Here is a 14,194-nt window from a genome sequence, read left to right as displayed (position 1 = left end):
CTTTGTCTTTTCTGCGGACCTAAAGTGAAGATTCGTCAAATATTGCTGAGTCTGAAATTTACCAAACACTGTTTCTAGACATGAAGTGAAATGTTTCTTTACCCACATGTTTGATGTAAGCAGAATTGGTCAGTGTGTCAAAAAGAGTTGACCATCAGAAAGCGGAGAGTGAGGTCTCCTTCCTCCACACCCTTCAACCACAGGGGACAGAGCGCCTGGGTCACAGAATTCCACGGAGGGATTGTGGAGCATGTAAGCTGGCCTGCTTTCCTTTTGGAAAGCAACTTCTCCTGAAATCCTTAAGCCGTCATTATTTTTGGATTGGGGAATTGGATTGGGGTCAGCTCTACCCTGTTTGTGTTATAATTTGCCTGGCCTACTTTCCTGACTTAAGATGGGAAATCAGTTATTTTTCTCAAATAACAGCTGCATATGCCTATAAAATAAGAGAAGACAAACTAATGGCTGAGGTCAAAATTTGAATTATATAAGAATACTTCATTTAATCATTTCATTTAATACTTCATTTAATTTAATTTATCACTTTTAGAGTGTAATACTGTCAGAGTTATAGGCTGTTAAAAAATGTCAAAATTAGCGCTGCAGGTAATTATTATCTTTCATTACCATTATTATTTATTATCACGTAATGTTGGTTTTTTCCGATTAATTAATCATTTGGCCAATTAAATATCATAAAATATAATGCCTATCACAAAATCTTAGAGGGGGACATTTTTTCTTTTATGAATAAAAACCAAAACGTTCATTTAACATTCAAATATGACAAATTTTCACATTGCCAAACAATCTTGGTATTCTTGCTTTAAAACATTAATGATTAATTAATAGAGTTCCCTTTCTTAATGAATAAACTGATAATAGTGAGCAGAGATGTTTGATATGAACAACCTTTTCAGTGTTGCAGCATTTTATTAGTACTATAAGAGAGATACAAGTGAGGGTATATTAATTCTTTCCTGATATTGATGAAAGGCCAGATTTTGCAACACCGTGTTCAATGAGATTCTTTCTGAGTGAATCTGAAACCAACAGCTCATCTGACCAATAGGGCTTTTGCACCATTATATGTCTGCAGTAAACAACTGTCAAGTAGATGTCAAAACACAACCCAGAGGTGGAATCACATTGTTTTCCCACAAACATTCCTCCCAACTCCCTCTGTCTGAGATTCCTCTCACAACTGTGCCTTTGTCTGCCACACAGTGCAGTGTCTCTTTGTCTGTTCCTCCTTACTCCTGTGAGTGCAATTAAGTTTAAATGCTTGAAATAATGATCAGAACACTGTATAGAGCCTGTCTAGATTCCTCCTGTCACCTTAATTCATGTCCACATTGTAGTAATGCTAAAGTAGAGATATGATTGATGACTAAGTATTGGCCTGTATCCCAACACTGATTAACAATGGTAGAAAGAGCAGAAATGTGGTTACATCATAGCACCTGTTGCTACATAGACATGTTCATTTTCCCAGTGGGAACACTTGGCTGAGACTGCAGTTTATTTTTACTATAGTATCCTGTGCAGAGTTTAAGAGGGCAGTATAGAGTAAGTACAGCATCTGTGGTCCCTGAAGCTTCTGAATTGAGGGTATATGATTTGTGAGAGATACAGTATATTTTCCTTTAGAGTTTGGCTCCAAATTGTTGGGCTGTTGCTGTAGAAATAGCTTTTCCACCTGTCGTTTAGAGCAGTGAGTGTTTTCAGGAAGGCCACTGGAGGTGATGTCATCCTCACTGCTTTCTGAGAAGCCTCTCATTCAGCCAAGGTAGTTTCTGAAGAGGGCGTATATGACTCCATCCAGCTTGGAGGCCAGTATGCAGCTTAGTCTGTCAAACTAACAATATTGTTGCCAATGTATTGTTGAAACTTGGATTTTTGGAAATTGGAGTAAAAATGTATTATTTCCGTGGTGTTTTCAACAAACCACTTGCCTTGTCAGTTCCAGAGGCATAAAACTCCAGTCTCAGTGACCATGCTATGTTTGTGTGCAGGTGTGGTTAGCCAAGGCTGTTCTCAGCCCTTTTACTTTTCCTTTCAAACACAATAACAATGGCCGTCCTCTTGAAAAGAAACCATTCCTTTGTAGCTGTCTATATGTTGGAGGAGGGGGGGAATGCCATGCCCTGGGAGAAATTCAGAGATTTAGCAAAGGCAGCATTTCAGTGCAGGAAAGAAAGAACCACAAGAAGAAAAACCAAACCAGCTCTTACTGGAGAGGTCTGACAAACAACTACAGGCCCAGATAGAGTGGACTCAGCTTTCCCCTTCTAACTTCATTCTGTTTGTCCACCTGGTTCTATTTGGCTCAGTCCAGACTGAGACTAGTCTTCTGGTCTCCTTAGGGTTGAGGGTGCTTTAGCTTAATGCTTATAGCCTTTGTTTTTTAGCAGAGCACATCGGGAACGAAGCAAGGCAAAATGGACAAAGGCGGGTCTACATCTGGATTTCAGCTTGCTCTTACTGTAGGATGCTCTCATCTGTGTTTATTATACTGCCATGTTTTTCTAGCACTTAAACAACCATGCTTATATATTATGCACGATGTAGGACATGTTGCTCGTACACATGGGAAAGATGCACATATATATGAACAGATGCATGCAGAAACACTTTAATGGAATAACCCTATACTGTATTTCTCAATCTTGTAAATGGAAACACGTGATTAAGTATTAATTATCTCCTCTGACTACTTTTTAAGCTCTAATACTTACTTTGATTTTTTTTCCTCCAGTAAGTGTGGGTGATGCAACCTTTTGTGCTGACCCAGAGATCAAAGTGAACCTGTTGAAACTGTTAGTAGTTTCCCCAACACTGTAGCTCCCACACAAATGATATGTTATTACACACTGTGTTAAAGTCATGGACCGTAACAAGGAGGTTAATTGTTTCTGTGGAGTTTGCAAACCTTTTTTTGTTTCTGTTCTCATCTCAGATTCCTCCACTTTCAACTTAGACAAACTTATGGTAGAAAAATTACAATTCATGTGATGTAGCTGTCAACTAGAATAATTCTTCTATGCCATTTATATGTTTTGTATGTTTGCCATGTATCTTTGGTGTGGCAATCAAAGAGGCAGTTTTAAGTTTAGTTGTGCATTTTGTTCTTGTCTTTCTTAAATTTTTCCCTCACTTTTGCAGATGCGAATTCTCGACAAATTTCCTATTGAAGGAGGACAGAAGGACCCCAAAAAGAGGATTATTCCTTTTTTGCCAGGTGATAAACAGTGCAACCTAAGACCATAACAGCATATTTATATTAGTCATATAAATTTTAGGAAAGCAAAAGAAGGGCCTTCAAACATTTTCATGCACAAGTGATGCTTGTTGGAACTCCCACGAACTCCATAGCATGGCCTACCACACTGCATTTTTTAATAAACAGCCAAACTCCACCCAGGCCCAATTAATTTGTGGCCTGTCATGTCAGTAGGAGGCTAGAAGAGAGAGTGATATTTCTCATTGTGGACTCATTGTGGGACAGAGCAGAGGCGAGCAGTGAAGAGATCTTTTGTTAGAAAAATGTACAACTCGAGTCTAGCCTGTGCTGTTTGATTTCTATGTCCAACGTGAAGTGAAGTTTATTTCTAAATACACAGGAAGCTGCATGCACAACTTCACTGTTTGTGTTTGTACTTGCGGGCTTCAAGTAATTAGACACTAATATTAGTCAGTGTCCTCTAAGAGTTATAACATGAGGATTAATGGAAGGAGCAATGACTTTCATTAATTTATGTTTTTAGAATAAATAAATAATTACAGCTTTTGCCATCCATCCATCCATTTTCTATACCCACTTATTCCTTAACCAGGGTCATAGGGATCTGCTGGAGCCTATCCCAGCTTTCTTTCGGGTGGAAGGCAGGGGTACACCCTGGACAGGTCACCAGTCCATCACAGGGCCACATAGAGACACACAAAGACAAACAACCACACACAGTCACACTCACTCCTATGGGCAATTTAAAGTCACCAATCAACCTAACATGCATGTTTTTTGGACTGTGGGAGGAGACCAGAGTACCTGGAGTAAACCCACACAAGCACAGGGAGAACATGCAAACTCCATGACCTTCTTGCTGTGAGGCAACAGTGCTAACCACTCAGCCACCACGCTGCACAGCTTTTGCCATGTACCATAAATAACCACTATTTCAACCTTAGTACCGTTTAGCCAACCATAATGATGTTTTTATAAGTGCATAAAAAACAGCAAGCTTTCTAATGTGTATGTTTGATTATTTGATATTTTGTTCCATTTTAAATGTTCTGAAAATGACGGGCGTCTTTTTCCTCAGGTAAAGTGTTGTTTCGCCGAAGTCACATCAGAGATGTAGCTGTAAAGAGACTGAAGCACCTGGATAATTACTGCAAAGTAAGACATATCAGCACTTTTAGCACAACACAGCACAAACTGTAAATGCTGACTATCCATTTTTTCATGTGTTGGTTGAAAGAGCACCCTATCGACTGTATGTCAGCACTCAGTTCCCTGAAAATTTGCCATAGGCTCCAACATTTATCTCCTTCACCACCCTCAACAGGAAAGCAACTGCAGTATCTGCACTAGTCATTTCCTGACACTAATGTAAATAGGCAGCCTATAAAGGAAACGAGGGAAACGGGGTTAGGGGTGTAAAACAGAATCCAAAGAATGAATCAGCAGACTTAAAGTTTTGCAATTAGTGCAGACGGCTACCTGACCTTCTTGTATTCAGTAGGTCAGAGAGGGGAATGCGGGACAGGTGAGTTGCCAAGTGTGGCAGCAGTTTTTTTTATTTAGAAGAGCTAAAAACAAGATTGGCTGTGAGGGTAACAGGTTTTGAGACAAATGTAGATTTTTTTTTAAAGACTGCTAGTAATAATGTCTTTTAATGTACTGAAGCATCTTATTTTGAATGTCTATACAGCTAAAACAGACAGTGGCTATGCTATATTACCTCTGTGTGTTTCCCTTTGTTTCAACCCTCACTATGCGCTCAGAGCCTCCTTCCTTCCCCTCCACACCCTCCACATCTCCGCCTGGTCTTCTCATCTGACTGACTGTAGAATGACTGTGTTTTAAACAGGTTACTCATTGCCATTTGAGTTAAATTGCAGTGCTTTTAAAATACATGGAATGTCTTAAATGTATGGTTTTGTTGGAGCCGGTAGCTTTTTACTGTACCTCTCTTTTCTCGCACAGGCTCTGTTGAAGCTTCCCACACAGATTTCCCAAAGTGAGGAGGTTCTTAAGTTCTTTGAGACAAAGTCAGAGGACCTCAACCCTCCTACAGAGTGAGTAACTCTTACGGTACACTGTAGAAATCATACACTATCATTTAGCACTAACATAATCTATGTTAAATGAACCATTAGGTACCAAACATTGCCCTCTGGTGGGTTGTAAACGTAGACTGAAGCAGCAGATTGTTCAGTTGTGTGTTTGTGTGGTTCAGCAGCTGGAACAGATGCATCTTACTGGCACTGACCCATCTTGATCCAGAGGCTTTGCTGTGTGTCAGAAAGTATGATTGATGCTGGTTGAGAGGCTCTACGTTTTATTAATAATGATTTCTGGGAGGTGACACCTGATCCCAGAACAAATGCAAAAGGATCAGTGGTGTCATGAGAGTGCAGCTGAGTTCAAGTCTCAGAGGAGATCAGGCTCTCAGGCTAGTCATTTGTCATACTCAGTTCAAAGTCAGAGTGGGAGTAACTACAGGCTGTCTTCTAAATTACTTTTGTTTAAATTCTATTCTATTGACGTATGTCTGGGATAGTATTTTTCTCACTGTGATAGGAATACATACATCAAATCTTTTTTGTACTCCAAACTTCCAACACACTAAAAGACAAAAATGTGGTGGAGTAACCTCCTCAGTGGTCTCTCCACTACCACCAGACCCACTACCTCAAACCCCCAACACCAGTGTATACTAATCCTACTTCAAAGTGAGAGCCTCCTTCAGTCTTGGAGACAGTTCAGTGGAGCTTAAATTAAGAAGTTGAGAATAAGTGCTCAATTCACTAATGGGGGATCTGTACTTTATCAAAAATGTCTAGGGCGTCATTTTGTGTCACATGCTCTTAAGATGACAGACAAGGTAATCATGTAATGCCATAAAATGGCAGTGTGTGAGATACAGAAAAAGCATTAATGTGGGAAAGTTATCATTCTACTTCTTCTTCTGTTTCTCCTGCATTGGAGAGTCTACTCATCACATTTTGGGTAAGAAAAGGAAGAATATTTTGGAATCTAGCATGAAAAGCAAGCTTTTTTCTGCTGAGATGATAATGACAAAATTTAACAAAGTTCTGTGTGGAATACAGGCTGTACAAAAAGAATTTAAGCTTTATCCAACCAATGCAATATGTCTCTATTACATTGATTAGTTATGAGGTCAGTCACACAGGTGACATTTTCTTCCACACAAAAGCTGATTCAGATCCATTTTACTGGTGTTTTTGCCAGTAGGTTAGTCACTATTGTTATAAGCTAAAAGCAATGTTTGTCAAGCCCTCGTCTGCTACTGCCATCTTATGGTCAACAGATATCACTGCACTTACTTAAAAAAATACAAAGTAAATGGCTGTGAAGTTGCTTCATCACAAGAGGGAGCCATGCAATTGGCTTGAAAGATGTTCTCTCTTTAGAACATGCTGAGGGAAAGACAGTATCACATTACTCTGATATGCGGCAGAGGTTCTGTGTTTCTCACAAAGGATAAAAACTGTTTTGTTGTTAATAACAGTGCATTGATATAATACATGTACAACACACACAAACATCTAATTCTTCCAGGTGCTGAGTCCAAACAATGATACAGTCAGATTAGCAAAGACTTCCAAATCTTTGGGCTGCTCCCATTTGTAAAGTTTTAGTTTATTGCATTAGAAAGAGCCCAATGTTTTGAGCATCCACTGGCTCTGCATCAGATACACATAGCATCAAATGTAATTGTGCAGAAAGACATACACAAAGCCTAGAAAATAGTTATTAGCTGTGTTTTTAATGACTTGATTGACTCATTTATTTTTAATGTATATGGTTCAGTTTTTAATGTACATGGTTCTTAACTAGTGGGTAGTGGAATGAGCTGCACACAAGACCTCTCTTTTCCTAAAGTGTAGAAACATGAGTATCAAAATGGGGTAACTAAGTATTTCTATAACTAATTGAAGTGAATTGAACTGAAATTGCACCAGTATAGAACACAAATAATTTAAAGACCATTGTTGCACAATGGTCTTTAAATTAAAAAACTGCATGGTTTTCAGTCTTTTTGGATTATGGCTCTTATATTATAAGTGATGCTTATTTACAGTGCAAGTATGCATTTTCACAGTAGTTCATACAAATAATGATGTCTTATTTTAAAGTAGAAACTTCAGGGGTGTAAAGGAAGACTTGAATATTTTACAGTGAAAAGATAAATGTTTGGAGACATCTATAGACATCTTTACTACATCTGAATTATAGAAACCCATTTTTCAAATTCTTGTAATTCATCTTACATTATGAGGTCCTAATGCTCACCTCAAATTATTTTATGTCAAAGATTAGTTATTCTTTAATCCCTGCAGAGATAGTGTTGTTTGCAGCAAGGTATGGTGATTTTGTTTAATTAGACACTAATTGGCTTTACGGTCTTTTGCTGAGACAACCAGTGCCCAGTACTATATTTTTATAGTGGTATAGATAAGTTAAACTTTTATTATATCCCACGAAGAAATCTTTTCTCTGTATATCATCCAGCATCTGGGTCAAGGGTAATGAATATGAATAAGGAGCATAAATAATTACAATAAACACATGCATATATTCCTCATCTCCAGTTTAAACCCGTTGAACCATACCAACTTATTATTATTTATCTGTTTATATTTTGTTCACATGTTGATGGGCCTGTCTTTAAGCTCTTAGATGGATTTGTACTTAAACTTCTCATTACTTGGAAGGTTGGTTGGTTCATCTGTACTTTACACACATAAGCTCTAAATCTTGACCTGGAAGTCTGAGCATATGGAAGCCTGTGGGGAGGATATTGATTCAGTATACAAAAAAATCAAAGATTAAGCCCCAGAACCACAGAGGAAAATGCACCTCTCCTGAAAAAACTAAAGATATCACTACTTCATGGACTGTATTTCCTGTGCAAACACAAACAGGCAATTTAAGGCAACTGGTCTGCATGCTATAATATTTTAGTATTCTTGTTCTAAACACCTAAATATTAATTATTTTTTATGAATTCACCAACCTCCCCTAACTGCACAAATATTACCTGCTTCTTTCAGCCTGATGTCACCTGCAAAATTACCAGCTAAGTACCTGTTCCAGTATTTATTCACATAAATGCTAACGAAGAGTAAAATGAAGAATTTCAAACTGCAGAGCTTCAAGCCCTGTTATCAGATCTCAGCAAATAAATTTAGCAGTGTCAATACAGTGGCATACAAAGACCCAAAACAATTACAAAATAATAACACAGCTGTCAAAGTTGTGCATCCACTATACTGGGACAGAAAAAAAGAGAGGATGATTTATTATGAGGTCAGATACAAAAATACGTTTTTCCAAAACAAAGTCATCCATCACTAATAATTATATAAGAGGTAAGCAGGGAGCTGTGACAGCCATGGCAATGTTAAATATGATAATATTGTAGTCTACAGTAGGTGGTATTACACTGGAGTACAACAAAGAATGATGGACAGAGGCCTGCATATAGACCCTGAGGCAGTTGTCGAATAACTACTGAAGTGTAGAAGTTGCTGTGCTCCCATATACCAGTAAAAATGATCAAATCTATGAAGTCTCTCTCTAAATTGGCAATGCAGGGTGATAATGATCTCTGACTAGAATATTAATTTTGTATTAAGTTTCTTTTAATTACACATTGGTATGTATTGATTCTATTCTAACAAGTGGTTCTTACATGAACATATTCCTCCTTGCTCTCTAAAGTTGGGACTTGATTTCATGTGGTCCTAATTAATGTTTTCATGGTAATAAGCTGCTGGACCAGGTAGCATCTACTTGCACACCATAGCTTGAGTTAAAAGGATGTAAATACTGTGAGGTTGTTTTTTTAATATGATATATTAATAGAGATCAAAATTATATATGAGATGTAATGACTGAAATCAATTAATTTAGTTCAATCTTCCAACAGTATATCCAACACTTTTATATACTTACAAGCTCTTACAAACTCTTAAAGACTTTCTGAAGATCTATAAAAAGCTACCTGTGACAAGATGACTTCACACTTCTGCAGCTTTTATTTGATTCCCTTTTTTAGTACATAAAGTAACTTGTGGTCAAAACCTATTCCTAGCTACTGTGGACTTACACATAAACATGATTTTGTGACTAAGGTTTATTTATTGTAGCCCTAATTACAACCATTCCTTATCGTCAATGCTAACCCTAACCTTACAAAAAAAGCAAAATTGAATGCCTTACCTTATGGTAATCTGATTGTTGTACCTAGATCGGAGGTAAGTCCCCACAATGTGAATGTGTAAACAAGATGTGATTAGCTACACAGATACGCTTTATGATAGAGCCTAAAGCTTTCTCACATAATCTCTTATTCCTTAGAGCCTAAAGCTTAATTGTACATCAGTGTTTCGCCACGAGGGAAGTTATTAGTGGTTGATACGTGGTCATACAAACATTATAATCATGACCAAACATTGCTAGAGATTTGGGCTAGTATATATGAATTTATGGTTGCTTTTGTGAGGATTTGATTAAGCAACGTCATTACCTTTTAAGCATACATAGAAACTGCTACTGCACCCTTTCTTTGTGCAAACCAGAACTCTGCTCTGTCATAATGATTTCCTATCCAGTGATGTCAACCCATTGACCCCTGAGCTGGAGGTCACTCCATTAGAGGTTAATCTGAGGTCAGACAGAAGAGCTGGTAATGTATACATGGAGCAAAGCAGACACTTAAGTCTTCTAGCTTAGCTGAAAAATAGGAGCAAATATCTCCCACATTCCTTTTCTAATAGGCCCACCTACAAAGCATGAGCTGCAGTTATGTGCAAACAGATGGTTATTTTCAACTTGCTTAACATGGACTCGCACAGGCATGGCTTCCTCATAACATGACCAGCTCATGCAGCCTATTTGCATATGTATGTGCATGTACTATGTATACAATTTAAAACCCAGACCCAAAGTCTTATGCATTTAATAGTGTTTGGACATAGTTTTGCTCCTGTTGCCTTCCTCTGTCCTACTATATTTTACTGGTGATAGGAGAAAAGTGCACAGAGCCAGAGTTGTGTGAACAGTCTCCTCTAGGGGAAGACTATTATTCCATCTCTGTACTATGGGTCACAAGCTAGCAGGGCAGGTCGAGCATCTACATCATTCTCATCATTTCATAGTGCTTCTCTCAGTTTTCTCTCCACCCTAACAAATTTTGGCAAAATAAACAGAATGCATCATACAATACATAACAATGGTGTAAATGTCAAACATCTGTTACGGTTAATTTGTTTCCCACACTGTCAAACCATCAAACTGTAACTTATCCCCAGGTGTAGTTTTCCTGACCTTAAAAATGCTTCCAATCACCAATCACCTTGGTCAATTTCCATCGTGAAAATAATATGGGAACTATTCCCACTATATGTGATGTGTGAGTTAAATATTTTATATTAGTTTTTTTTTTTCTCCTAATGTTGTGAGTTTAGTTTTCTCCAGTGATACTGCATCATCTGCTTAGACTATACCTCCTTTTAATAAACTGCAATCCTATTTCTTTTGGCTCAGCATAAATGTTTCACATTTTTGTGCTTTCTGTCCATCATATGATATAGAAAGTTATGAAATTCATATTGCAGCAATTGTTTTTCCACAGTATAAGCGTTGCTTGATCCAATATAAACATTGTTTTACTGAATCACAATTCAATTTATTAGTGTATTCACAGTTGAATTAGTTGCTTTATTTTATATTAAGTCTGTAAATAATTTATGCTTTTAATGAAGCTGAACTGCTCTGTAAGCCATTACGTGTATGATTGGAAATGTTTCATAACTGATCTGTCTCATATTTGTTCATCCATCTGGAAACAGAGAAGCGTTGTGCCAAAAATGACTTTATCTTAAGTAACTGAGGAATAGAGTTATTGCTAAAAAATGTTGTGATTAAGCAAGAAGTGTTGCTCAGATTGAACTGTAATTTTTTCATGGTGTTTCCCAGACACTAATGTAGTTTACACTGGTGGTTGTTATAGATGGTAGTTTATAGTTGCAATGCGTTTTTGTTATTATCCTCTAAAAACAAACTCTAAAGTACTTTTGTACTGTAATGTGAAATAGTCTACTTCAGAAAATGCAAAATAATACTTGTTAAATGGAATAATGAAAGAAAGAGTTAATGAAGAGGCTGCAACCTGGCAAATGTACTTAAATAAGTACTGTACTTATATCAATAACTGGCCATGGCTCCAGTTCTCCTGCTGGCCTGTCTAGAGCCAGGTGTCTGTTCCCATCTATGTCAAATTTCAGCTTCTCCTTAGACTTGCCCACTCTGCAGTTCAGTTGACTAAATGAAGACATCCAGTCAGCCAGCATCTCCTAAAATTAACACAAAGCTACATACTATCCATACACATACACATACAGAAACTTAGACATTTGGGTCTGTTTTAAAATGTTAATGCTTTTCTGTTGTATAACAAATGAATCAAAAAGTATTTATCCTGTGATCATCATACTATCTTTTGTGTCGTTTAATTTGAAATGACTAACTTCTGTCAAACTGAACTACTAGCTGTATATCTTCTTTAGCAGAGCAGAGCCAACAGCGATAACAGATTACAAATTATACAAATTATCTGTTGTAGTCAAAGTGTTATTGAACCAAGTCTTGTTGGCTTAAACCAAAATTTTACTTCATCGTATATGTTTTGAGGAGCAGGAGCAAAGAGATGTGCACAGTAAATGTGCACACAGTGAATGCTAACTTGCCTCTCTCTGACCCTGGTGAGTGTCAAAGCAGAGAACGGGTTTATTGACACCAATGTTCATCCATTCAGTGTTTTGTTACAGTCCATGCTTTGGAACAGAAAGATGCTTTTACATCTAAACATGAATGGGGTCTAGCAAAAGGGATATGATACTGTTGTCACGTAAATAAATGCTGTTCTGTTAAACAGAGGCAGCTGCATTAACTCCATATACACCATGTCCACCATAGCAGTCTGTTGGCTAAAAGATCTGATGAAAGGCTTTCTTACTGTCCTTGACACACTTACTGTGATCCTGCACACACCAGAATGTATTTCACCCTGTCTCCCTCCCCTCTGGTAGTGGGTCAGGTTCTGCATGCATTCTCAGCGAGGGTTTGGCTGGTACTTCTGTGCCAACTGCATTTGGATGGTCCTGTACAGAAATTCAGTTATGACCAGTTACTGGGTTGATGAAGTTGTATTAATGCTCTGGTCTCTCTTGCAATCACACACTCATACTGACCATGCTTTTTTGGTGTTGTTTCTTTTCCAGAGACACTGGAGGCTCCGGCAAACGTAAGTCAGGTAAGGGTCCGAATTCTTTTGACCTTGGTCATGAAAATCTTAATACAGTTATTCCATCTTTCATTCATTTGTACATTGGTATTGTATTTGATGCTTACTACAGGTCTCATATGTACAAGTTGTTAGCATTTTCATTTCACAGATTTTCAAACAAATTTTAAAAGGCTTGAACTCTTAAGGGGGATCCAGGTGTTTGTTTACAGGCTTGGGGTAGTACCACTGTATATATGAAAAAGGTCTTTGTAGCTCCAGGGGGAGCGTTGTGGCACCTGATAAACAGCCTCTAGTGATGTCATTTTTACAAAGACATGAGCTTGTCAAACTTCAGCTTGTGGCTAGCAGCTGTAGGCTACATTAGCCATTACAAGCATACCTGAGTGTCTGACAAAACTGTCTGCTGCTGCGTTGCATTGTGGGTAATGTTGGCAGGTTTTGACAACGAAGAAGAATATGAGGAATAGAACTGCAAGGATTGGTACACTGATCCTTTGATTAACTGACAGAAAAATAATTGGTAAAATTAATTTCATAATCAGTTAATGGTTTCAGTTATTTCTGAAGCAAAAATGCCAAATATGACATGTAACGTGACAGTAAATTGAATCTTTTGGTTCTGCTATATTGATTTTACTCTTTTTTTAAACTGCTCGGCAAAAATATATGTAAATGACAAAAAGTTTTTTTTTAAGTGGAGTACTTTTTTAAGTATACACATCTTTAAAATAGACATTCTGACTAATGAAAACAGCATTAAATGGGTGAGATCATCTGTTTGTGCATATATGTTCTGTATTGGCACTGCCAGTGTTGACTGTTGAATTTGTGTGTGCGTGGGTGTGTGTATGTGTGAGTGAGCGAATGCTAGGAAGACAGAAAGACTGAGTGGTTCTGCTGAGCACGGTGATATGGGCGTAGGAGGCAGCAGGAAACATATGAGAGGAGTTTTCGTGAACAGCTGTGCAACTGTTGTGTATGTGTGTTTGTGTGTGTGTCCTTGCACTTAAAAGCATGCAGTCTCAGAATACCCACATACATTACTAAATTACATGTTAGTCGTGCAATCAAATGCAAAGCTGCTGTGGCCATGCTTCCTGGAATCTGCCGCAGTTATGTGTGACATAGCTGGCCATTGGAAGTCTTAGTAAGTAGCCTGCAATCCACTCTGGGGAAAAAACTGTACCAGTGTTGCCACCAAATTAAATAAGACCCTATCCTAATTTCATTATGTTTTCCATGGTATTGAGGCTTTATGTAACAGGGAATTCCAGCTACAGAGTGAAATGGAAAAATTGTCTTATTTTAGCTGTGTGTGTCGAGTAGTCTGCATTCAGTCTATGCAGGATATTAGATTGTTTCCTAATCGACTGCCTCCCAAGTTTGTCATATAGTCCCTGTTGTTTGTGTGCACAGTTTCAGCTGCTTTTTTCTGAATGGTTTGGTATGATATAAGATATGTTATCAGCTACGTGGTTAAGATGTACACAATGTATGCTTACAATAATTTTTTAATGAGAGCAAGTCTACCAATGAAAACAACGACAATAATATTTTACTGTTCATAGTCAACAAGGAGCACATACGGTACAAACCCTCCATACTTTATTTCTAAACTTTAACCATAGTTC

General features: G+C 37.8%; 1 protein-coding gene across 8 annotated transcripts in view; it reads left to right on the top strand.

The window, feature by feature from the left end:
- Nucleotides 1–14,194, top strand: part of LOC113131984 (SH3 and PX domain-containing protein 2A) — a 44,457-nt gene that overhangs the window by 6,568 nt on the left and 23,695 nt on the right. For 3 of the 8 annotated variants that reach the window (XM_026309776.1, XM_026309780.1, XM_026309777.2), the window contains exons 4-7: nucleotides 3,166–3,241; nucleotides 4,323–4,399; nucleotides 5,210–5,301; nucleotides 12,538–12,569. In XM_026309776.1, coding sequence (XP_026165561.1) covers nucleotides 3,166–3,241; nucleotides 4,323–4,399; nucleotides 5,210–5,301; nucleotides 12,538–12,569 — 277 coding nt within the window. Of the gene's footprint in view, nucleotides 1–123; nucleotides 253–308; nucleotides 2,820–3,165; nucleotides 3,242–4,322; nucleotides 4,400–5,007; nucleotides 5,094–5,209; nucleotides 5,302–12,537; nucleotides 12,570–14,194 lie in introns of those variants that run through there. The other 5 variants (XM_026309773.1, XM_026309775.1, XM_026309774.1 and 2 more) reach the window with 4 other exon arrangements.

The sequence above is a fragment of the Mastacembelus armatus genome, chromosome 15 (assembly GCF_900324485.2).
Source record: "Mastacembelus armatus chromosome 15, fMasArm1.2, whole genome shotgun sequence".
In the NCBI taxonomy this organism is placed as follows: Eukaryota; Metazoa; Chordata; class Actinopteri; order Synbranchiformes; family Mastacembelidae; genus Mastacembelus; species Mastacembelus armatus.
The sequence above is the reverse complement of the archived record's forward strand: the minus strand, read 5'-3'. Positions and strand labels throughout refer to the sequence as shown.